Source organism: Stegodyphus dumicola, chromosome 11 (assembly GCF_044657685.1).
Source record: "Stegodyphus dumicola isolate Sdum_Otavi_A_Nest chromosome 11, ASM4465768v1".
Classification (NCBI taxonomy): Eukaryota; Metazoa; Arthropoda; class Arachnida; order Araneae; family Eresidae; genus Stegodyphus; species Stegodyphus dumicola.
The window spans coordinates 157,548,516-157,575,632 of record NC_140778.1 but is presented as its reverse complement, the minus strand read 5'-3'; the positions used below and the strand labels follow the sequence as shown (position 1 = coordinate 157,575,632).

The window sequence follows — 27,117 nt, the reverse complement described above, 5'->3', positions numbered from 1 at the left end:
TTTTTTTACTGATGATATTTACTTCATTAATATCAAAACATCAGTACAACCTAATTCTCAATCAGTGACATCTACTGCATTAAAATAACAGAGATATGATTTGAACAATACCTCCATTACGTGTGAGGTATTTATGTTAATTAACCTGTTATTTCATGTTATGAATCTTCACTGTCACTTCTCCCTCTCTGTTTTCCTGCCAGAATGCAAATTTAGCTCACATGTATTTAAGTGAGGGTTTGAGATTTTTATAGTCAGAGCCTGTTCCGTTTACAAGAAGCCATGTTACTAGGGTATACTCTACAATAGCAATCCTATTTACAGTGTTGCTTTACTTTTACAGATAGTGCTGTCACCCCATGTAGAATAAGAGCAAAAGTGCACATCTAAACATTTCTGTGTAGCCTTTGGCTAATTAAGACATTTAAATTTAGTTTAATTCAATGTTCCACTTTTGAGTTCATGCCATAAATAAATGTTAGCTGATTTATAAGTGGCAGGAGTACCTTCTGTTCAACTTATTTGAGTTCTTAATAAAATTGTCTTTTACACCCTTAGTAAGTTCCTGTTTGCTAATCTAGGCATAGTGATAAGTCACTTATATCTACATGCTTTAATTGTGATCACATTAAGAGATGGAGTTAGCACATAGAAACATGCTGCATAATAATGTGGTTACATAACTGCGGTGCTAAAGCATGCAAAATCTTCCTATCTTCAAAAAATTATTAATTTTAAGATATGCTCCCTTTCTAGAGATATTTGAGTGGGAAAGTAATGCATCTTAGTAATAAAGAGAGGCAGTATAAAACAATGCATAAAGAGATTTTTCTTATAATATAAATATTTCTGCATTCTTGTGTACAAGTTCAAAATTATTTAATATTTTATTACTTAAATCAGAGTTATCTCTTGAGTTAAATTATGTAACATTATAGCATAAATTACATTAGCTCAGGGGTAAAAACTAGCTATAAAAACTATAAACAAAACAAAACTAGTTAAAAATATTATATTATAAAACTGGTTAAAAATACTGTATAACTGCAAACGTATGAAACTTTAGTTATGGTTTGTTTTTACCTATGCTATTCAAAGTGGTAGTGAAAGACCAGAAAGAATTGCAATAGATTCTTTCAATAGATTCAGTAGATTCTTTTGATTGCCAACACTTTTCACTGCTGAATACATATTTCTCAATGACGGAAGATTTGGGGAAATTTTAAGTGCAAACTTTTCTGATTTCTTTATTATTACCTGTATCGCGGCTCTGACAGAGATGAAAAACAATTTTTTGAAAACATCCTTTGAAATTTTGCCTGCAAAGTGTTTGGTACTTATTGAAGATATTAACTTTGGTTCTCTGAAAAATCTCTTCAGATTATTTCTCTATTCTCATTGGTATGAGAAGGCTTCAGAAATAATTTAAATGATGCAAGCTAATTTTATTACTATGTTGAGCTAATAATCAGAAGTGATCTTCATTCTTCAGAAGCTAAGTCTTTAACTGTTGTTACATCAGAGGCAGAATGAGGAATTTTAACTTATTAAAGTTTAGAAAGAAAAAATAAAGAGAAAAAGTGCTCAGAAGACTTCAAACTGGAAAAGAGTAATCTCTTCAAGAGATGGGAAGTGTAAGCTGACTCTTGTGCCCACTGAGCACAAGTGGCAGATTGGTTCTTTGGCTCTGCCAGTGGGCCCTGGCAGGAAAAAATATGTTGGTCCTAAGGCCCCATACAGAATGCCATTATAAGTTATCATTGTCATAATCAACATCATAAAAATTGATTTTATAAAATAAAAATATACTTTTGCAGAAAAGTAACACTTTATTCATACACACAATAAATAACAGTGACTAAGTAATTATATAAACAAAACAGCAGTTGATTCATAATTAGCCATTTGAATATTTTTAAATTCTAGGCACTTGGGCAAATATTTCCACCATTAAAATATCTTTAATTTTTGCTTTAGCCAAAATATCATTTTCTATGTTCATCAATAGCAATGACTCCAAATTAGCTTGCTTCTTAATCTACTTTTTACAGTTTTTAATTTTGAGGAAGCTCTTTTGCATTCAACTTCCATTATAGATAAGGTGAGTACAAAATTAAGAGAGAGAAAAGAAAAAAAAAAAAAAAAAAAAAAAGACACTGGCATAAGTGTTACTATATAAATTATATTTCAAGAGGAATTAGCATACACACAAGATGCAGGTTTTTAAAAAATTGCATTTAGCTTTGGATGAATGCTTATTAATAGATAGAGCACTCTCTCCGTCTGACTCGATATCAGATTCAAAATAACGATTTGCAATTGAATTTTTTAGTATTTCCCATTTAATTACTAGGTCCTGATATTCATACTTACAATTATAAATTGTTACACCTGCATAGTGCTCTAATAATATAGATAAATAGTCGAAAGAATTCGGCGACAATGGCTACGAAAAGTTTTTGGGATCGAGAAGTGATATGTCTTCATACAACTTCCTATGTCCTTAAACCTACTTTCCATTGATGAAATGGTGTTATCCATTACAAAATTAAAAACAGTAACTTTGAACTGTTTAAGAGGGCAATTGAAATTATAGTCGGACGGTTCTTCATCATTCATTTGTTTCGCTTTTCGGCATCTTCTAGCAGGTGGTTCTTCTATATTTATATCACATCTCAGGTTTTCTAGTTTATTATTGCAATCCGTTGCAAACGCTTTTGATGTGTTGAATATTAAACTGAAGTTTCTAGAAATGGCTTTTAAAACGCTTGTAGCCTCTCTAACCATGTTAAGATGTAATCGAATCCTTTAATCTGCAAATATTTCGTTACTGGCTCAGTATATTGAAATATTTTCATATACACATGAACAGACAAAATTATTCGAAAAGTTGATAGTTTATCCAGAATAACTTTGCCATTTGTCATATCTGTGCATTCTGTATATCATTAGGAGGTATACTTTTGAGTGAAAGTATTAATTCTACACACGTTCCCTCACGCGCACGGCTGTCTCACCGAGTAATCTGTGTCGATTCCATCATTCGAGTTTCTTGATCGGCCCGAAATCTCTGTAGCCTACTGGGCATCTGCCTGGTCACCTGATTGCCCTTCCGCCACTGCTTGTGCCTGATTATAAAAAAAGGCTTTTGTTAACTTGGCTAGTCCAATCTTGGAGTTGTTGTTTGAATGAAAAGAGTAATAAAAAATAACTAAATGATTCCAATTTGTGTATTCGTTTTCAACGAGTGATAAAAAGAAAAATAATAATCAAGAGCATTGCAGTACCATATCAGACTAATTTCTTACCTGTTACACAACTGAATGGAAAGGTTTAAGGAACTTAAACATAATTATCTGAAAATCTTAAAGATGGCTAGCAAAATTTTTACGACACTTTTTAGATCAAATTAAATACACATTCTGGTTAAAAGAAATGCAGCTTAAACGCAAGGACTGAATCATAATATTTGCTCTGAATAATAAATTTCAAGTAATAACTATTATCCACCTTTGGATTATTTAATAAGTCCTAATTCTTTCTTTATTAATTATGTTATAAGTTTTCAAATGTTCTTTTGAGTGAGGTGGAGGCTGCTTTTTCTGGTACAAATCATTAATTGCTAAATTAGTAATTTTTTTAATTATTTATGCAATAAATAATGTTATAATTATTACTTTATCAAATTTAAATATTAAAGTGAAAACCATTTTAAACATTAAGAAAATAATTCAGAAAATGTCTTATATTATTTTTAAAATTTATGAGTGTATGCTTAAAACATTATGTACTAAAGAACTTGTAAAAGAAGTGTTTTAAATTTAGCAAAATTTTTTTTAACTTAATTAATGCAAATCCTTAGCTAGCTAGTCATTTAAAAATGAAGCAGTATTTGAAGAATCTGAAAGGAGTCTACACATTATTTCTTAATGTATTTGAAAGATTACTGATATCTAAATTGTCGATCTTGATTTTATGGTATTAGTGACTGATGTTTCAAGCGTTAATAATTCTTCCTCAAGTATCTTGGCTCATTTGTAGTATGCTACGAGTATGATTTAATGGTTTATACTGAGAGTTAACCCAATTCTAAAGGAAAAGTTGGAAAAAGTTATAGGAAATATAGTTGGTTATAGGAAAAAGTTGTTTATCAATATTTTATCAATATTTTATCTTTTTTTTTTTTTTTTTTTTTTTTTTTTGGAAAGAAGCAGAATCTTTAACAAGATAACACTCCCGATTTAAAATGAGTTTAAATGATTTTTAATTATCCACTTAATTACTAATGGACTGGATGAATTAACACCCTTTAACTTTTTTTCTAAATTTTAATTAGTTTTGAGATCAAGCACCAGTTAAAAATTTTAAAAATGGTTATGGGAGGAAGCTGTCTCTAGTTTTAGAAAATGTTAAGTATTGATATACTTTGTGATCTATTTATTTTCAGAAAATTAAATTATAGAAACACCATAACTTAATTATAAGGACAGAAATATCCTTTTTAAACTAGTAATTATATTTGAAAATGAATTCTGATTTAATACAAAGGTAATAGGTAGAAATACACTTCTAAATTTACTTTACAGAGATAAAATTAACTAGATTGTTTTGAGATATGAAAAACGAGTTCCAATAATATTTAGGTATTTACTAGTGTAGTCCCTTATATTATAATAGTCCAATTAAAATTATTATTGACAAATTAATCACTCAATGAAAAATATGAACAGCTTATAAATAAAATTTTACCATTAAACTTATTTTGTATGTAAAATTATTAAATAATACAACTAGAAGAATTTGTCATACCTCGTAACATGGCTCTGTTCTTGTCCTTTGAAGAAGAAAAAGATTGAAATGTATATTGCTGCTATCGTCAGTATAATTACAAGATGTGAAATTAGTGCCCTTGATGGGTTTTTCAGGACATACTACACTAGTTCTCCATTCAAAAATAAAGTAACATTCCTCATTCTCAGTAACAAGGACAGGAACTCCCTGAAATGCAAAAATTCATGAAACTAATCTATATGCAATGCAGAGATAAATTTGATTTCTGCAAGGAAAAAATTCCCCTCCGCCCCCCAAAATTTAAACAAATATTTTAAACAGGAAACTGTTTTTAAATTAATATTTTTTTTTTGTGTCAGATTATGAAAGAAAAATTACTAAACTGATTTATCACAAATGATGTCAAGATGTCTTTTATCCACTCAAAAATAACTTCATAACTCTACTATTAAAATATATTAACATTAATTTAACAAATATATTTTGTTCTGAAAACATTTAAAGTAGTTTTAATTATGATATAAATTTTTCTGACAGCAAATAAAGAATTAATATTTATTGATTTATTAGTTGCTCACAACTTAAAATGATTCTGTCTATTCTGATTGCTATAAGGGTCTGAGATGCTGACTGCCAGATTGTTAGGCCTGGGTTCAAATCCTAGAGAAAGTTTAAATGTTTGTTAGTGTCTTTCCAGCATACAGTCACATAAACCATGACAAGCTGTTAGTCCTCTCAAGTGATATTGTTTGTCTGATTATGGCAAAGAACTTGAGGGCTAACATTTCTGGCAAGATATGCCTTCATGGAGGACTTTCTAAGGGACACTGGCCTGTATACACTTTACACTTGGGAAAAACACAGGCTTGTATACGCATTACACAAAAACATCCATGCAGCCAGTTCATTCGCTGGTATTCAAATCCCGGACTGAGCTACAAGTATTCAGTGATTCTGCTGAATACTGGTACACACAGACACTGATGGGCCCGAGTGATATGTTAATAATGAAGAGGAATGGGAGATCCTTGAGTCCATTCCCTGGGGAATTCTTGAAAATAGGTCTGTCACCCTACACTTACCCAGCAATAGATGCAATCCTATATTTTTTGTCATAATAACATTCACCGAATTATTCTGATGTTACTGTCAGATAATACTGCCCAGACAGTAAAGTGGTTAGTGATTCCAACTACCATACCAGGTTCGAATCCCGAGAAGGGGAAGTATGTCTGTTTCTTCATAGGAAGTAACAGAGGCCACCTACTGGGGCCTTCATAATAAAATTAACCCTGCTTCTGGTCTTAGTAGTCGCAAAGCCTAAACTTTGCGACTACTAAGACCAGAAGCAGTCATGTGAGTCATGGAATAGTGAGCATCATGGAATAAAAATAAATAAATAAAGAAAGAAAGAAAAGAAATCCACAAAAAGTCGCCAACTCAATTCACATATTAGTTAACTGGGAAAAACACTTTAGCTATCATTACAGCTCATAAGTACTGTTCTGTTGGCAAGGAATAATACGATGCATTTATATAAAATCAATTTTAAATGGAAAAATCTATTATGAAAAAACAATGCCGTTGGAGGAAGGAACAATGAGCAGCAAATATATAGTTAAAATACAAAGCATGTGAAACTGCATATATTCAGATCTGTGTGGTGTGCATCCAGCATATATTTACAATTAAGCTGAAGCACAACAGTTCTATTGAATATCAAAACCTGAGGTATAAGAAAATCAGATGGTATTAAATTTTGCTAAAACGTATTTCAGATTACTTAAAGCTCATTAGAATCAATCATTTAAAAAGTCAGACAGAAATCGAACTTTAATTCAAATATGAAATAAAATATTTGAAAAATACATAGGGCTTGGAATAGAAAATAAGGTGTTTTAAAAGCCATCAGTAAAAAAATTTCTCTGAAAGCATCTGATTTTTTCTGAATAATAAATCCTCATTTTTAGATGTAAACAAGATCAGGATTTTCCAAAAAATTCAGCATCGTTAATTTAACAGCAATTCTTTTATATACATATTGTTGCATATGTAATAGTTCATAATAGATTGAATGCACACAGAACTGATGATGGCTTAGTAAAATTTATTTTATCAAAAGAAACACTTCACAGTTCTGGAACATTAAAAAAAATATTTATACAGTGCTTCTCAGTATCACAGAGTACAATCAGTAATTACACTTCAAACTATTAAGAAAATTAAACACAGTGCAATGTAAAATGCATCTAAACAGCAAAGCGAACACAGAGATATCTCAATACTCCGTACTCATGCTGAACTAAACAACTCAGAAACTGATGTTCTCTCTGGTCTTGTAGAGTTTCCCACCCCCTGTTGCCAAAAAAACTCTTGTAACATCCACTTCTGGAAATTACTGGAAGGCATACGAGAGCTGGATATGGTTACAGTTTTATATATATAGATTCATTGCATTTATTCAAACAGAAAACTAATTACAGCTATAGGGAGACCAGACCAAAACGTCGCCAGCCAAACCATCGCCTAGCAATTTTCGTCATACATGTATTGTCCCATTGCCATATATCTTATATACATATATATACATACATACACACACATATATATACATACATACAAACACACACATATCACACTTTTTTTTAATTAATCTTGAGTTTATGTTGCATACATAAACTCAAGATTAGATATCACTGTAAAGATTTATTAGTACAAAATGTTTCACATGCTGTGTTTCAAATACAGATAGAATATTATAAATAGCACTTGCAAAGATTTTCTTCACTTCAAAAATCCGAAGTATTTCCACTTCTTTCATCAGTTGTTTGTAGTATTATTAATCCAACTGCAGGTGCACAGATTGCATAATATTATTAATTCAACTGTATATGCACAGAATGCAGTGATAGAATTAGCATAATTAAACTCATGGAAGATCTCATAGCAGGATTTTTCTAAAAGTGCAAATACTTATTTTATTATATACATGCATTTTCCTTTCGTGAAAGAGCATTTAAATTATTCTCCAAGTAGTCTCATCTCCAACTCTCTTTAAAAATTGTTACTGGTATTCCAAGAAATTTCTCTAAAACGTGTGACTTGTTAAAAGAGGAAAATACTGCTTTTGACAATGAGTGGTGATGCTACTGGAATTTGAAAAGTTATTATATAGTTGGCATGTATCTTTTAACAATGATGTTCAAAATTTTATGGATAAACTGCTGATGAAAAAATTTGTCTTGCATTCCAAAAGACTCTTCTCCAACTTTCAGCTGCATGGCTTAATAAAAAGTAGATAATCCTTATGTACTTGTCACAATTATAAAAAAATACATTTTTAGGATAATGTGTCAAACTTATCACAATGGCTTAACAAAAAGTGAACAATCCTTATATGCCTGTCTCAATAATTAAAATATATCATAATTTACTGAGGAGAATACTTTTTTTTTTCAGTTCGGTAAAGGACCTGGTTGTTTCTTTATGAGAAAACATAGAATTAAGATAATTTCTAATAAATATTTACTTTATTAACAGCAAAATGTCAATGTCAGAACTACTGCAAAGGACAATATTGAGGTTTCCGTAAATATGCATGTAATTCCTATAATATATGGAGAGAATTGCCCTAATTAATATCATAAGGGAAATTTTATAGGTATTTTCTTAACTTTATAGTTAATTATAAAATATCAACAACAGCAATATTATAACATATTCAACATTTATTTTTCATAAAAGTAAAATAAATTAGTTTATTTAAAAATTGTCTCTGATATATTGTAGAATTCACTGGCCTCATAACTAGACTATACAGCTAGAAGTATTCGAACACTTTACAATCAGAGATTAATTTAAGGATAATTAATAGCTACGATTTGATTTAATTAACTTATAGTATAAATGCAGTTAATATAATGCAGTTATTTTAATTGCATTTATACCTCTAAGTTAATTTTATACATAAGAATTATGCATCAAAATGTTCTACTTTTATATTATGCATAACTGACAATTAATTTAGATGGTACTATGACTTTTTGTTTGTTTTACTAACAGTTAATTTTTTATATAATGCCAGTGTTATTTGGTTTTCCAAGAATCCAGAATTCCACAAGTAAACAAAGTACACTGAAATTAGGGATTGCTTAATTGGTGAAAATCTCTTAAATGATAATCTTAATATTTCGCCCAATGCAGATGACAAACAGCTTGTACGTAGCCTATTCGGAAACTAAGTACCGTTTCATTCTAGCGCCGTCGCAGCGCTGTGGTAGGCGTCCCGTGCATGCGAACTAGTCTTTCTTGTTCACTGACTTTCAATTGTCGCCATTTTGGTTGCTCTATGTTGTGTTTTCAGTTTGCTGTGCACATTCAAAATGTTTAAGACAATTAGTTCTCCCGCTGACTGTGAGATTCGTGCCGTGATTAAATTTTTGAACGTGAGGAATGTTAAACTGGCCGAAATTTATTGTCAAGTGACAGAAGTTTACGGTGAATACGCGATAAGTGATGGAATGGTGAGAAAGTGGGTAAGAATGTTTACAGCTGGTCGAACAAATGTCCACGCCGAGGCTCGGAGTGGTCGGCCTTCTGTTGTCACCGATGATTTGGTAAGGAAAGTTGATGAAGCAATTCATGAGAACAGACGCTTCACAATGACAACTCTTTCAGAGGCATTTCCACAAATTTCACGTACTGTTTTGTTTGAAATTGTGTCTGACTGCTTGAATTATCACAAACTGTGTTCCCGATGGGTTCCAAAAATGCTCACTGATGTTCACAAAACAAAGTAACTTGGTAGTGCCCTGACATTTCTCACGCGGTACAGAGATGAGGGAGAAAACTTTTTAAACCAAATTGTGACAGGTGATGAAACTTGGGTGTGTCATTTCACACCGGAATCGAAACAACAATCGATGGAGTGGAGACACACTCATTCTCCGAAAAAACAAAAGTTCAAAGTGACAATGTCATCACAAATAATCATGTGCACTGTCTTCTGGGATAGGAAAGACGTTTTGCTTACTGAATTTCTTCCCAGAGGTGAAACCTTTAATGCGGCACGATATTGTGAGACTTTAACAAAACTAAGGCGTGCCATTCAAAACAAACGAAGAGGAATGCTCAGTAAAGGAATTGTGTTGCTCCATGACAATGCTCGGCCCCATACTGCTGGTGTCACTCAATCGTTAATTCGACAGTTTCATTGGGAGCAGTTCGATCACCCGCCGTACAGTCCAGACTTGGCGCCGTCCGACTATCACTTGTTCCTGCACATGAAGCGCGAGCTTGATGGCAAGTGCTTTGGATCTGACAATGACACGGAAAATGCTGTGGAGTCGTGGTTATCGAAACTGGCGGGAAGTTTCTTTGACGATGGTATACAAAAACTGGTCACCCGCTATGACAAGTGTTTGATCATTGGCGGAAACTATGTTGAAAAATAAAGACATGCATTTTCATGTAAAAAAAAAAAATTGGATTCGGAAAAATTGTTTTACTATTTTTTTTTTTTTTTTTTCTAAACGGTACTTAGTTTCCGAATACGTTTTGTACATATCCTCATCAAAATCCTACCCGAGAAACGAGAACAGTTCTTAGTGTTGCTTATATTACAGAACTGAAATTCAAGGAAGTGCTGAAAATATAAATTTCAATTTTTCATTTAAGATTTTTCTATTTTTTAGAATTGAATTTATATAATTTTTTTGATTATTTCTCATGTAAATTTTCTGTAATTTAAATTAAAGTTTCCTTAAAGTACTTAATTTGTTATTTAGTTAAATATCCATTAAGCAAATATTTAAAGAAAATTTTAAAAATCTAATAACAGATTTTTAATTTTTGTAAAAGCAAACGAAAAGTGAAACACACTACAGTTTTTCATTACACGAAGTGTTTAACGAAAAAATATATTTGTATCTTCTTCCTAAATAAAATGTTTTGAAACTCTGGCTACTCATTTATAAAAACAAGTAACAGTGTAACAAGAAAAATTACTAAATCGACGACGAAAATGAAGAAAATCATCAAAATAAAACTTTCAAATACTATATTATTTGTAACTACGCAAAATCAAGTTGAGAACCATGAGTTTAGAATATGCATTTTTCATGCCTTTCCTCACAAAATTATTTTAATGCATTTTTGAAAGGAAATATATCTCATATACTCACCAAGTCTAATAAATTCTCATATACAACAAATTCATAATTATAAAATACTAAAACGTTACACACATTCATTACATAACTTTACATGATAAAAGAAGACTTACCATTCCAGCTTTACTATCACACAAAAATATGATTTTCGCATGATTCTGAAAGTTTGAATTTTTTAGACAAGTGGATCCATTGGTATAAATTGCAGTGGCATGCCCCATATAATCAAGAAAAGGTTGATATTCGGCCCTTCCTAAGTTCTAATAAATAAATAAAATTAAGATTAATAAATAATTAAATAATAAAGGGTAAAAAGGCAATGTATTTAAACATAATAATATATACTACAACATATGCATCAACACTTCAAAATTTTAAATACACTATAACTTAACCTAGTGATGCCAGTGATGAGTTGCTGGCAGTGATGAAATTCAGGCAGTTCACACTTGTTCGTTAGAACCGCTTTTAAAATTTAATTCAGTAAACCACCAGTTAAAATTATAACATTCAGTTCAAGCATTATATTTCTGTTTAGATAGTATCCAATTATCAGTTGGATACTAACTAAACTAACAGTTGCTAAGGCAGTGAACCAGTTCTTAAATTGCTTCAGTTTTTAAACAATTGCTAAGGCAGTGAACCAGTTCTTAAATTCAGTTCTGCTATTGGCCCTGAAACATGTGCAGCTTATAGCAATGTTACAAAAAGCTTATTTCTATAGCAGTATAACAAACCTAAATTTACAATTAGCAATAAAATTAAGTAACCAGTCAGTAAATTAGCATTTTACTGACATTTAATTAGTATTAAGAAGGGTTATTTAAACCATTAGAATAATCACATAAGTACCATCTTTCATCATTCTTCCATGGCATAATACCACAAAACATTTTTCATACATCATTCTCTGATATCTTAAACAAGCGCTTGATGGGCCTAATGCTACTGATATACAGATGATTCATGAAATACATTATAAAGTCCAAGATCACAAATTGTTGTGGTTGTTCTGTATTTCGGAAACTTCCTGATTTTAGACCATTAGTTAAAAGAATTTATATAATTAAAAATATGAAATAGTTATTTAATGAAATAACAAAGCATTTATGATCTCATATTTACCAGAAAAAGCTCAATATTTACTTACTGGTCTTATTAAACATTTCTTTCAATGTAGTTGTTTAAGCTTTATTTTTTCATGCATGTTAATACTTTCTCTTTAATTTTATAGACATGTTTCTTGTTAATTTACAGAATTCCATTGTTTAAGTTCTGTAACTGGCACGTCAAGAGCTCCCATTAAACTGTCAATTAAAATCATTTCACTCTCTGAAACAATTTACGTCACTTTCTTCAACAATAACATTTTCTGGATTTAAAACCTATTCACCACGCATTAGTTAATTGCTAATAGGAACACTGACATTAGAATGGACGACTGTTACAACATCTTCATTTATTATCAGTTCTCCATAACTTTCAACTTCTAGAACTCTCAAGATCTACATTAAAATAAGTTTATTTTCCCCCTGCTTTTGAAATTGCACATTTTAAGCCCAAATTTTGCTCAGGCTGGTACAGATCCAAATCTGCTTTCATTTTGCATATTTGTTATAGTTACAGAATAAAAAATTCTTTTTGACATAAATAAAAATTCAAACTTTAATTTTGATACGATAGTTGCAATAAATCTAAACTGCAAAAAATAATAAGGTGGATCAAATTAGAAAATTAAGGAAGAGCACAATTTGCTATAATAGCTGAACTTAGATTTTTCGGAATCTAATTCTTTCTTTTCTCTCCCTCCCCAATATGTTAACAAAGAACATCAGCAACAACTACTTTAAACAAATACTACATCTTGGCCCTTTACTTATTGTAAAAGTCAGACAGAAAAATGTTCTCTGCCCTTTTGACAAAACCTTAAGGGCACGACACTTACTAAACAGTAATCTAAGGTTCCTGTTTCCTTCTCAAGATTATGTATCCAACACTCTCTCTGGAAGTGACATATTCATAACCTGGATGCCTGCCGCTCTCTCCCATCAAATTTACCCTTGTGCCTACCAAATCATCTTTTCATGATACAGTTACATTTTCAAAGGCACAAATCTCTCCTTTTTTCTTTTCCAAATTCCCTTAGGAGACTACACAAGGAAGATTAAACCCAGCATGCCTCTTTATGAAATTGACTGACACAAGTGGAAAGTGACACAAGTGTTAGCAGCTGAATGCCAGCTTTAATACAAGTATCCAAGTACAGTAAAGTCTGTAATCCGGGCATCCATTATCCGGAATGGTATATAATCCAGACATCAAAGCCACAAACCTTTTTTTTTTTTTTTTTTGTATGTTTTACACATGCGCGTTGAGAGGATGTGTCTCCAGATACGTTAAAAAATGCTTGGCATAATTTATGGCCAGCTACCATATTTCATGGTGAGGATGATGAAGATGATAGCCGCGAATATGAAGATTTTCGGACATCGCAAACTAAAGATGAAATTTTCCAGTTATTGGATTTTGTAAAGAAATGTGGAGAAGCGGCAATAAATGAAGATGATGTAACAGACGGTTTTCATTGCGATGGCAATGCCCCAATTATCAATCAATTAACGGAGGGTGAAATCTGTAGTATGGTTCTAAATCCAATAAATACCGCTTCCAATAGGTGGAATTTTGTAAGTGAACAAGAAATTATGTCTGTTTAAAGCAGTGGTTCTTAACCAGGGGTGCGGGAATGTATTTTTGGGGGTGCGGGAGAAGCCCCTACCTAACCATAAAAATTTTTAAATATCATTTATTAAATTTCTTATAATAAAATATTTGAAATCTGCAATAGGGTCCCAAATATTGAAGCTCATAAAAATTGGTAGCACCTAGCTCACTTATCGGCAAAAGACACAGGAAAGAGCTGGTGCCGATGGGCATATACACTACGCTACGAAAAGGCATGAAACACTACAAACGAATGCAAACAGGCAGCTAGGTGACAAAGAAAAGAAAAAAAACTTTGTGGGAATACAAGCGGAGAACGTTATCCCAGCTTGCGCATGCGCTGAGTTCAATATGTGCTACTCCAATGGAATCTACGTATTCACAGATTTGTATCTGCATCTAATGCACCATTGTTAGGTTGAGTCAACTATTGTGTCTGCGACATGTGTATTGTGTATTCTGACTTGTCCAGAAACCTCTTGAGACTAATACATTCTTAATTGCCCATTCAAGCCGAATAGGATTCAGTGATATTACAAACATAAGAACATTATATATATTATATTACATTATTTCTAAATAATTAAATCGATTATAGTGAATCCCCACTATGTCAAAAAAAACGACAATGGAACGATAAGTACGCCGGTTATGGATTTACCTACACAACCAACAAAGATGGCACGCAACGAACGCAATGCATCTTGTGTTCCAAGATATTTTCAAACAACAATTTCAAACCATCAAAGTTATTAGAGCATTTCAACAATCTATAAAAAAATCCAACAGATTCCATTATTGAATGATATTATACGATCGCGAATACAAGATCTCAGTGAAGATATTTTAATGCAAGTAATTGAAGACATAAAAATCAGTCCACTAAAAATAAGCATGCAACTGGATGAGTCAACTGATGTTGATAATTGTAGCCAACTTTTGGTATTTGTCAGGTATGTGAAGGAAAAAGAGGTGATAGAAGAATTTCTATTTTGTGAGCCACTGGAGGTGAACACGAGAGGAAGTGATGTTTTCAATCGCATCAAAGATTTTTTTACTAAATATCAATTACCAAAAAATGTGATTGGCTCTATATGCACTGATGGAGCCCCAGCAATGTTAGGCAAAAATTCAGGATTTTTTCTACACGTGAAAAGAAAATTACCGGAAGTTATAATAACGCATTGTCAGAAAGTTTAAAACAACATCTAACTACACCAGTTAATGTAGTAAAATACATCTGAGAGTGAGCGCTTAATCATCGCATTTTTCGTGCACTTTGCAAAGAAATCGGTGCTGATCATACCATGTTCCTATATCGCACAGATACAGAATACAACACAGAGTTTTTCAATTGCCTGAGGAAATTATTCAATTACTGACTAGTCAAAACTGTTATTTAGTAAAAGATTTTGAGAGTAATGATGCAATGCTGAGGCTGGCCTACTTAGCAGACATATTTAGCCATTTAAATGAATTGAATCTATCGATGCAAGGATTTGGTATAAATATATTAATATCTAGTGAAATATTATCTTCATTTATCGCAAAATTACAAATTTGGATACGTCGAGTAGAAAAGGGGAATTTTGCAAACTTTCCCTTGCTTGATTCTGTTATTGCGAAAAATGAAAAGAATACAATTATACCCGACATTGTAATACATTTGAGACGATTGAGCGAATCATTCAATGGATATTTTTCTACCGGAAATATTACTAAAACTCAGAGATAGATACTGAATCCATTTCTATTTGACTTAAATTTGATGGATGATAGTGATCTGAAAAAAGATCAACTTATTGAAATGCGAGCAAATGGACGTGTTCAAATGGAATTCGAACAATTAGAATTGCAGCAATTCTGGTGTTCACAGTTACAACGTTATCCAGAGTTGGCGAACGGAGCACTGCAGTTGCTCTTACCCTTTGCTACCACCTACTTGTGTGAAATGGGATTTTCATCGGTGGTGTGGTGTATTTAATTATGGCAAAGCACACTAGGGCTATCTACCTAAGAGGAGGGATGCCTCCGTGGAGGACTTTCTAAGAAAAACTGGCTCATATACACGTTACACATGGGGAAAACCACAAAAACACCCATGCAACCAGCCGGTTCGCGGGATTTGAACCTTGGAGCGAACTACCAGTGTTCAGTGAATTTACCGCTCGGCCGCTGGTGGGCCCCGGGATTTTCATGGCTTTTGCATATAAAAACTAAAGCGAGAAATTGCTTAAATGCAAGTGATGACTTATGCGTATGTCTTTCAAAAAAGGAACCTTGCTTCGCCAGTATAATAATGAACAAACAACAACAGACTAGTCATTAATAAAAATAATATTGTTTTGTATCTATATAAAATGTACAATGTTTTTCAATAAACAATAAGTTTCACAAAAAATGTATTTTTCTAGACTAAAAAAATTAAAACACATTTTTCAATGGGTTGCGGAGATATATTTTCAGATTCAATGGGGTGCGACTCGCTAGAAAGGTTAAGAAATACTGGTTTAAAGAATTAAAGAGAAAGTATTAGTGCAAAAAATGAAGCAACTTAAACAACTTACATTGAAATAAATGTTTAGTAAAGTAAACAAACAACTATTAAGCTTTTTTTTTTTTTTTTTTTTTTGTAAATTTTGATACCCTTTAGATCCCTAATCTGGAATCGCCGAAGTAGCGAAGAGTCCGGATTACAGACTTTGGACTATATCTGTTGATTAATTTATTGTCATTAAAGTGACATACAGAAATCTTACAAAAAGACAGAAGAAAAATTGCTTTTATGGCATATCTGCATTTCCCTACCATTATGTTCTCATTTCCTAGACCTTGTAAAAGAAAATGCCAGATATTTGATCATTCCAGACACTGAATGTCCTGATTTCAGACTTTATATACAGTAAATGTTTTTATTACTAATAACTAGCCAACTATAGCAACTTCCTGATGTGCATACGTTTTGTACTTTCTTCCCAGAAGTATACAGCAAATAATTTATACATAATATGTAAAACTTCAGTAAAGAGAACTATGCAATGCCTAAAAATATATTCATGATTTTATGAACAACATATAAACTGCCGCTTCCCAGATGCATCTGAAATCCAACATCAAATAATAGTTTGCACTTTAAAATAAAACTACTGATTTCCCATCAGAATTTACTTAAAAATCTATTAGAAACATAGTAGAACTTGCAGATCAGATTCTCCAGACATAATGATTCTGTTTTTTATACTGAATTCTGTCTTTGAATTCTTACTTCAGCAAATTTGAGTAAAAAATAAGTAAAAAAGCTTAATATCTTGGAAGAAAACGGTTCATACAAGTTTAGGTTGGATAATGAACTTCTGAACATAAACAGTAAGTATATACAGATGATTAATGTGATGATTAACAAAATGTCTCTACAACTAGTTTCATGCACCTAGGTTACAAGAATAGGTTCAGACAAAATATGCAACCACTATACTTGGTCTGAAGACGTTCAGTGTCCTGAAATCTGTTTTAAATAAACTGACATTACAGAATAATACATTCTTGACATAATTCTTTTTTAGAAAAAATACTGTAATGAAAGGAGAAAATATTACAATGACAAATTTCAAAAGCAACCCCGCATTGAAATTTCACAAACATTCTAATGAAAACAAGTCTCATAAATCCACAAATTCTGCAATATTAAAAAATTACCACTAGAAAACTAATGGAAATACCTCCCAATCATTGAAAAAGAAATATCACTGTTTATTTTTATAATTTTTCACTTTTCAGGGAAAATTCACTAATTTAACTGAATGTCAAAATGCTGCTTTTCCTTCAAACTGCATTCAAAGACTTTGTTATTGATGAATATACAGTTGAATTAAAGCCCTTGCATAAGATAACTAAGGTTCAAGATACTATATACAATGCATTCATGAGAATCTTAAATTCTTATAGCATTAAGAATCTTTGAAGCATTATGACAAACAACACAACCTCAACATATAGTTCTAAAGCAGGCTTAGTTTATTACTAAAAACTGTGAAGAATTATGTGGTATGGTGCTCCAGCATCCATAATGAAACCCTTAGCAAAAGTTTTTTGGAAACCAACAATGTTATGAAAACAGTTATAATGCAAGTGAATTTCATGTCCTCTTTTATAATTTAAAAGATTTACATGTGGTATACACTTGATATTTAGTGTTACTATTTTTTTCCCTCCTATTTCCAAAATACAGTTGTGATGATTTTAAGTTAAATTCTTTATATAGAAAGAGAAGATATATATTTATGCCTAATTAACATGCATGCACTAAATATATCATTGTGCACACCTAAATTATTGGCTAAATAAAGCACATGGTGTTGTCCAAATTTAGTATTGTCCTTAACTTAGCTCTTATGAAATAAAGAAGTTGGCCACAACTGACTAAGATCATAAAAATATGAAAATCACAAGATGCCTCAAAACAGAGAAAATCCATCTGTTTTTATAAATATATATAAATAAATTATTATTCATTAAGTTTTAATGTCAATATTCACAAATTATGCAAAACTTTTTCTGACCTATAGAATATAATTATGATCATGACCACTTTTTTCTTAGCCATTATAACATGGATGTAAGAAAAGAAAACATGTGCAAAGGATATCAGAAATGATATCAAAAACATACAAATTGCAGAAATGAAAAATATTATTCTAAGAAAAAGCATTAAATAATGAAGTATCTAACAAACTCACTACTAAGCTATAATACAGTACAAAATCTGTAAATTGGACTCGTTGGGACTTTGGCGATTCTGGATTAGGGGTTTTTCCAGATTATAGATCATCAATTTAAATCTGGTAAGATATAATGCAGAAATTATACTATTAAAAATATGAAACCATAATTTATCAAATAAAAAGCAATTGTGATCTAAAGGGCATTAAATATGGATGCAGTCCGACCCCCCTGTCAATCTTAGGATTGACTCAATGGTCATGATCTAAAGGGTATCAAATTTTACAAAAAAAAAAAAAAAAAAAAAAAAAAAAAAAGCTTAATATTTATTTGTTTACTTCATTAAACATTTCTTTGAATGCATGCATGCGCGTGTAATGCATGCGCATTCTCTACGCGCATGCGTAAAGTTTGTGGCTTTGAGGACCGGATTATAGATCATTCCGGATAATGGAGGTTCGGATCACGGACTTTGTACTGTATATCTATTAACAATCATTATACCATCACAATCTTATTTTCATCAATACTACTCTCTTATTGTTTCAAACGATTTTGAAGTCTCATGTCTTTTCCCCCTTCTGTTTAAACGTGACTATTATTATTTACACTGATTTTGATGAAAATCAACATACATGATTAATCAGTTAATTAAGCTAGAAAATAATTTTAAATTTAATACAAGAATCTCTAAATAGGCAATAAATTCAATTATTATTATTACAGTATAAAATCCAAGATAGAGATTTGAAGGGACTTCAGCCATTTTAGATTACAACTTTAAATGAGGTGATATGCAGAAATTATAAAATTAAAAACATGAAATAGTTGTCTATGAAATAAACATTTGTAACCATGAAAGAATCAAAGTTTTCAAAAGGGTTCAATATCTGTTTGCTGTATTAAACATTTCTTTCAATGTAAGCTGTGCTGTTTAAGTTGCTTTTGGTGGGGGCTAATACTTTCATTTTATAAATAACACATAATTTCTTGTTCAGCTACAAAGTTCCAATGCAATGCCATCTAACTGCCATGTAAAGTATTCCTAATAAATTTTCAAATGACATTTTTTCATTCTTAACAACATTTTTTTTCATTATCAGCAACTATATTTTCTAGATTTAGGGCCATACTACAAATTTCATCATCTATTGATTGATTATTCGGACCCTGCAAATCGAAATGGAATATTTCTGTTATATCATTTTCATTTATTACGACTTCTCGACGTTTCCTCACAAATGTCATTATGGGAAAATTTGCTTTTTGTTTGTAATAATCAAAAACTGTCATATTTGTGGCTATCATCATAAAGACTTGGACTTGAGTCTCATTCTGACCGAACTATCGCATGAAAGTGCGATTTTGTCAGCTCTGTCAATTTTAGCTGCAGTGGAACATGATGTGGAAAAATTCTGTACCTTGGGGATCTCACTAAGGTGAAATCTGAGAAAGGGTAATAGGGGGTTGGTTTGTAAGGCCGCTGGTTTTTGAGAAGTAATCAGAAGTGTAGAAAATGGTATGAAATGTACACAAAATCTCCCTGCTCTAGTGAGTTATACTGACACAGAAAGTGAAATTTCCAATGGGGGGGAGAAAAGAAATACATTACAGTTAATTAAATGAGCTACATGTGCTCTGATAAACTTATCCTCCTGTAACGTTTCATAATTGAATATTTGCGAGTAATTAAACAAGTCACGGGTTGAAAAATGGTAAAAAATTTATCATTTTTGCAATGTAAATAAGTTTTTATGTTACGAATCTTAAGATCCTTATGGAATAAAGAGTTGCTGACCAAGTAATGTGCATCTATAATCAGTAACAATCATAGACTGTTGTGTGCCCATGTGCAAATTACAATTAGCCTCCCCCCTTTTTTATAGAAATGTGATATAATTGAAAATCATTTTGCCGACCTTGAATTTAGTCGCCAATATGGTGTGCATTACCTTGCTCCCTGCTAGGATTGGCTCTGTCTGCAATAATTCTTAGGCATTTGTTTTGCATGACTTGTAGTTTGTGGATTTGACTGTTTGTCACCGTATTCCAAGCAGGTGATGCATAGCATAGTATTGGCCTGGTGCGAGCTGTGTAGATATGCTTTTCAGTTTTTACACTGAGTTTCAAAAACTGGCCTATAACTGGAAGAATCATGCCATGTAAAACTTTTATTAAGGATAATTCCCAGTTATTTTGCTTTGTCCTCAAAATGTCCTCAAAGGTACATTTTGCTTTGTCCTCAAAGGTACTAAGGTAAAAGTTCTCTGAGTTGGCTTAAATTTTCTAGTCTTATTACCAGTAATTGTGATTTATTAGCATTTATCTTTACTCTCCAAGTGTTACACCATTCTTCTACATTTTGGGCTTGCTTTTGAGATTTAAGAACAGCAATATCTGCACTTTGTGGCAATGGCCATATCATCTGCATAGCAAGCTAATAATGAATCATAACTTGTGTGAGAAAAGTCATGAATATAGAATAAGTGGAGTAGTAGGCCTAAAACTGACCCTACACCAGATTTCATTTGACATATTATTATCTTGTCCACAATTGAGATGCAATTCTTGAGAAATGGAAAGAGGATTTGAACTATTTCTCTGTTCAGCTGAATTAAGTTTGCAAATGAGTCCCTGATGCCAGATGCAGTCGAGAGCTTTTGCCACATCTAGCATAAGGAATGCTATGCATTGCTTATCATGAAAGCCACATCAATAAATTTGAAGATCCTTACGAGTAGCTTTGTTGTGTTCAGATTTTTTTCTAAAGCCATGCTGTCTTTTTGCAAAAGATAAAAGTATGAATCAAGTCTTTTTGTGAAATTCTTTTAGAGATTTTACAAGTCCTGAAAACAGACTGGTTGGCCTATAACTCTGCAGAGTTGTAGCATCCTAGCCAAGTTTAAGTAATAAAAATATCTTTATTCTCTTCAATGGGTCAGTCAAAAAATTATTTACAAGACACGCGTTTAAGACGCCGGTTAATTTACTTAGAGCCATTCGTGGGAGGTTTCTTAACATTGAGTTCACCGCTCAATCTAATCCTAGTGCCTTTCTCAGTATTCAGATATTTGACAATATTTTGAATTTCTAATGATGAAATTAATTTAGGTGTGTTTATAGCAGTCAGCGAGTGCAACCAACTCTAAACATAATTTTCAACAGTGCTCTTAAAATGAAAATCCATCGGATCTGTACCAAGAGAAAATAAATTCCAGGTGCAGGGAAAAAACTGCTGTGTTATTTGTGTAGCTATTACAAACCAATTTCTTTTTCAAATTTTTTAAATACTGCTAAAGTGAACCATCATTTGTATAAATGTTAGCTTTTTTTTTTTTTTTTTGATTTAGCAGAAAAGTCTTTTGTGAGTTTTTTAAATTTTTCTGTTGTCTCTGTATGTTTCTTATAATTTCCGGGTCCCAAATTTGATGCCATGTTTATAGCAAATGATTTCATTCTTTAACTCCCTGATGCTTGTGGGAGGCCTCATATAAAAATTTGTGTTTTTAATAATAGTAGCGGTGTCATTATATGCTTTCAGAATATTCTAAGTAAATTTGCCGATAGTTTTATTTATACAGTCAAAAGTTTTTAATCCGGACTTCTGCGTTTCCGGATTATCGGTTTTTCCGGAGTATAGATCATCAATTTAAATCTGGTAAGATGGCATGCAGAAATTATAAAATTAAACATATGAAACCGTAATTTATGAAATAAAGAGCAATTATGATCTAAAGGGTATCAAAATTTACAAAAAAAAAAAAAAAAAAGCTTAATATTTACTTGTTAATTTATTAAACATTTCTTTCAATGTGCGCATGCATTAAGCATAGTCGAAATTAGAAAACTGCAACCAGAAAACTATTTGATGTGTATTCGTGATATTTATAATGATGAAGAATTTGATTTACATCCTATCAAAGAGGGAGTACATCGAGATGAAATACTACATTTAGTAAGGAATTATAAGCCGAATAAAATAAAAACATCTGCCCTGAAGATAAGGATAGTGCTGACAGATCAACTTCCAGTTCATTGCGTGCCATGATGTCACCCCCCCCCTGCAGAGCAGCGTGAAATTGGTAAACAGATTTCGGAGAAACAAAGAATATGCCTTTATCCATTTTTTGAAGCAATTCCACTTTTTGTTTGATGGACATCGAAACATGCTTTCGCTTTGTAGATCCTTTGGCAGCTACAGAATCGGAAAATTTTTTTGACATAATCGAAATTTCAAGCTTACTTTTATAAAATTGTTCTAACAGTCTGCAAAAAATAATAAGACGGATCCAATTCGAAGATTAAGGAACAACGCAATCTGCAACATTAACTGAAAGCGATAATTAGATAATTGTAGCTTAGCTTATACCGTCCGTTATACATTAAATGCGCATGCATAAACACATTATGCGTGTACGCATGCGCAGAATGTTTGTAGCTTTGGGGTCCGGATTACAGATCATTTCGGATTATAGACATCCGGATTAAAGACTTTTTAACTGCATTAAATTAAGGCAGGCTTTTTCTGTGGATATTGTGAAAGAAAAATCCTATCAGCATTTTTCTTAATCTCGGGCTGTGAGTTCCAGATTCTATTGCCTGGCACCTCCATAAGTTATAAAAATTTTGTCGCCCTTAAATTCTGCAGATCAGTGCCTTTAATAAATTCTGAAAATTTTACCACCCCTAATTTTAGTTGCTTGTTGCTTCTATAAATTCTAGGAATTTTGCCTCTCAGTACAGCCATACCAGCTCTAATGTTAGCCTTATTGAAGGAGAAGTTTGCATTCTTCTAGTTGACCTAAACCATAAGCAAAGCTCCAATGCTAACATTTCTACATTTCATCTTATTAGATTTAAACAGATGATCTGAAATTGGGATATTGCCAAAGTTGAGACGATTCTGGATCTCGGGCTTTGTACAGAATTACTCATGCCGTCCACTATTCCATAATTGACATCGACAAATCTGAAGCTAATGATGTCATTATAAAGTTACCAGTCTGAGAATGCTGGAGATTTTGTCCAACATTATTCTTAACCTGTATAAGTATAGTCCTATATAAATTAATCTGGGTTCATCTGCTCCTGTGTGATCATTATTAAATTTCTAACTTTAGCATTTTTTTGTGAAATGAAAATACTTTTAAGCTATCAAACTATGTACAATTAAATATGTTAAGCAGCCAAATAGAACTGCCAACCTACATTATAATGTAATAAATCAGTGAAAAGCATAATCCAATACTTAAAATTTTTAGGAATATTGTAGACACTTACTTCCGTAGAACCATCATTCTGAACCCGACAAATTGCAGCCCCTGGAGGACATAAAAGTTCTGGTAGTTTTTCTAATGAGTTACAAATGCTTATATAATATGAAGTATTATCATTTAAAACACTAGAATCTGCAAGATGAGATGTAGCTGCTATGCTTGTAAGATCGTAATACTGGCTTCCATTTTTTATAGCACAATGTAACAATGTTTGACAAGCAAGTTTAGTTTCCCAACTAAAAAAATAAGTACAGTTGTGGGTTTCATGCAAAAATTTAGGTTCACCTATTCCATGCCCACAATGAAATTCTAACAGTGTGTTTCGTGTAAAACGACTATTATGACAGAAGTCACCATTACTGTAATTTAAAAACACAATTCCATTGCTATATATCAAGTAACTGTTAAACTTTCCACCACTCCAATGCTGCTTTGTGCCAGTTAATACTTCCTGACACATGCCAGAATCAACACCACATGGACTAGTATCATCACTACCACACACACTGAGGTAATATCGGTGATCATCTTTTTCATACCTGAATAATCCATGGTTTTTTAATGATGAGAGATTAAACAAATACCCAGTAAAAGGGTCTTCAACAGTGCAATTACCACCAACCTTTGATGGTTCACTTTCACAAGCATATATGGTATGCCAATCAAAATAGAAAGTACACCCATTGCTTCTTAGAAATTCTGGTTTGCTATCTATGCTGTTGTGATTGCAAATAAATTCAATAACTGTCTGCATGAATCTTTCAGTTTCTGTTCCTTCTGAATCACAAGGATCTCCAGAAGTATAGTTTATTTTTAGCTTACCATTATCCATATATGGTCCTTGAGTAACTGTGCCAAGATTTACCGGTACATCACCAGGATGGTTTGAAATATCAACTAAACAGGAACCAGAAGCATAAGGACAAAGAAAATCTAGTGCAGGCACCACACTACGGCATACATTAATCACAAAATGTTTTTCATACAAAGGATGTTTAACATAATAATTTTTATTAGGTAGAGATAATCTGCTTAAATCATAATAAGCACCATTGTCACCTATAACAGAACATTCTACGACATTAAATGGTGGGCATGCATGTACAGTAGGCCATTCAAATAAGAATGTACAATCTTCAGTTTCTGACACAAAGTATGGTCCAACTTCAAGAGCTTGGTGACAAGTAAATATAATTTTAATAGAGCCACTGTATTTCCCATGACAATAGTTTGCATCTGATGTATATTCGAGAGTAAGTACCCCATTTCGATAAACAAGATGATCATTTGGCAGACCGAAGCTTATTGAAAATGAAGGTTCTTCAGGTTTTGTTTGACAAGCACTTGAATTCATACATGCATTCTTGAAGCCATTTAATTTGTCACAAACATTCAAATAAAAGTTATATTCACCTACAGTTAAATAGTAATTATTTTTATTCTTCAGAGGATTTAAATCAAAAATGTATCCAAAGGAAGGGTCTTTAATTGTGCAAGCACCACTAATACTGTTTTGAATAGGACATGCAACAGGAGTTCTTAATGAGAAAATATATTCACATTCTGGAGTTTCTTTGATAAATTTTAGGTCTTCATGTTCTCCAAAACAGAACAAATTTACTGTTGTACTACGCTTAAATTGACCACTATTACAATAGGAACCATGGGTATAACGAAGAACTATGTTACCTTTATCATTCACCAGAGGTTCATTCATTTGTGATCCAAGATCATGACCTATACTTCCATTTTGCAAAACATTAGTTTGACAGGCTCCTGAAAAGCCAGTAGGACATTTATAACCATTAACTTTGTTCAAAGGTCGACAAATATTTATATGATACCTTAAATGTGAATGGTTTGGCCTACTGTCTGCAACCTCCCAATTACCTTCTCTATACTTTGTAAGAGGACTTAAATCATATTCATTTCCATACTGATCAAACACACTGCAATCAAAATGTGAACGGATACAGGTCAAAGGTGTTTTCATCTCAAAAATATATTGTCTATTCTTATCATCATACATTACGAATTTCAGATGTGGATCTGCTGTTGTGTTATGACATGGAAACTTTATTATCACACCTTCGTCGACACTTTCATCAAAATACTTGTAGGTAATTGACAAATCTGTCCCAGTAGAATAGCTAAGAAAATATGAATCTGATACAGCTAAATTTCTCACAGAACCTTCTGAATCAATTTTACAGGCACTTACATTTTCTGATGGCTGTTTTCCATTAGAGGACAAACACCCTGATTCAACTTTACCACATACATTAAGCTGGAATGTAGTATTAAAGTATGTCTTTATTGTATATGGCTCACCAACTTTCCAAAGAGAAGTCAAATTAAAAGTAAAACCAGAATCAGGATCAGTTAACTGACAACTTTCAAAAGTTTGTGAAACACTAGTCGGACAAGCAGCCTTAGTTCTCCACAAGAAAGCATAGTCACAAGCACCAACTTTACTTAAGAAAGTTAAATCATTTTTGCCCATTTTATCCTTTGCACACAGAAAATGTATTACTGTTGAATAAGTAGCATTTTCACTATATTCAGTACAAGGATTTCCATTAGTATACTTGAGAATAAGATGACCAGGACTCTCTAAAACTGGAAGGCTGACTGGCTGCCCCAAATTAGATATAACAACCTTCTCTTCTCCCCCAACCTTTTCAACCATACATGCAGCAGCACTTGAATCACAAATTAAAGGCTGAGTGAGAGGTCGACAAATACTCAAATAGACCTTGCTTTCCTTATTATCTTCATTTACAACATGTACCCAATTGTTTTCATATATAGATAATCCTGAGAGATCATAAATTAAATGAGAAAATGGATCTTGAACCATGCACACAGTCGAAGAGTTAGTGCAAAGTAAACTAGTATACCAATGAAAAATGTAAGAAAATCCATCATGCCTAACAAAATGGGGACTTCCATTTCCAGCATTAAATCACAAATGTAAAATATTTTAGCGCCACCTTGCAATGGGTAACTAAAGCGATGAAATGAATTAATAGTCCCACGATTATAATATAAACCAGAAAAGGAAATAATCCATGATGAAGAATTTATTTTGTCCTCATGAAAAATACCATGCTGTGGCTCACAAATACGAATAAATAATTTCTGAGATTCAGCATCAACTTTGTATACTTTATGTTTAAGAGGTGATAGATCATAATTAATACCTATATTATCATCATGTATTTTACAATTAGCACCCTCAATAACAACTTCTGGGCAAGCTCTAGCAGTATGCCATTCAAATTTATACTGGCATTCTGACTCATCTACATGTACCAATATTGGTCTAGAAACAAGGTCCGAAAATCGGCAAAAAAAGTTTATAGTTGATATCCACCGTTTTCCATCTTTACAAGGACTTCCACCAGTATAAGTCAATCGGACAGAATCTGAAATTATAT

The 27,117-nt window shown here is 32.2% G+C and overlaps 1 protein-coding gene across 3 annotated transcripts in view; it reads right to left on the bottom strand.

Moving 5' to 3' along the window:
* The window catches only part of LOC118204487 (cation-independent mannose-6-phosphate receptor-like), an 82,263-nt gene extending 55,597 nt beyond the window's left edge, over window positions 1–26,666 (bottom strand). For all 3 annotated transcript variants that reach the window (XM_085827352.1, XM_085827353.1, XM_085827354.1), the window contains exons 1-3: window positions 23,682–26,666; window positions 11,075–11,221; window positions 4,810–4,998 (exon numbers count right to left, since the gene is read on the bottom strand). In XM_085827352.1, the coding sequence (XP_085683478.1) occupies window positions 4,810–4,998; window positions 11,075–11,221; window positions 23,682–26,537 (3,192 nt within the window). In that variant the 5' untranslated portion in view covers window positions 26,538–26,666. The remainder of the gene's footprint in view (window positions 1–4,809; window positions 4,999–11,074; window positions 11,222–23,681) is intronic.
* Between the last annotated feature and the right edge of the window lie 451 nt (window positions 26,667–27,117).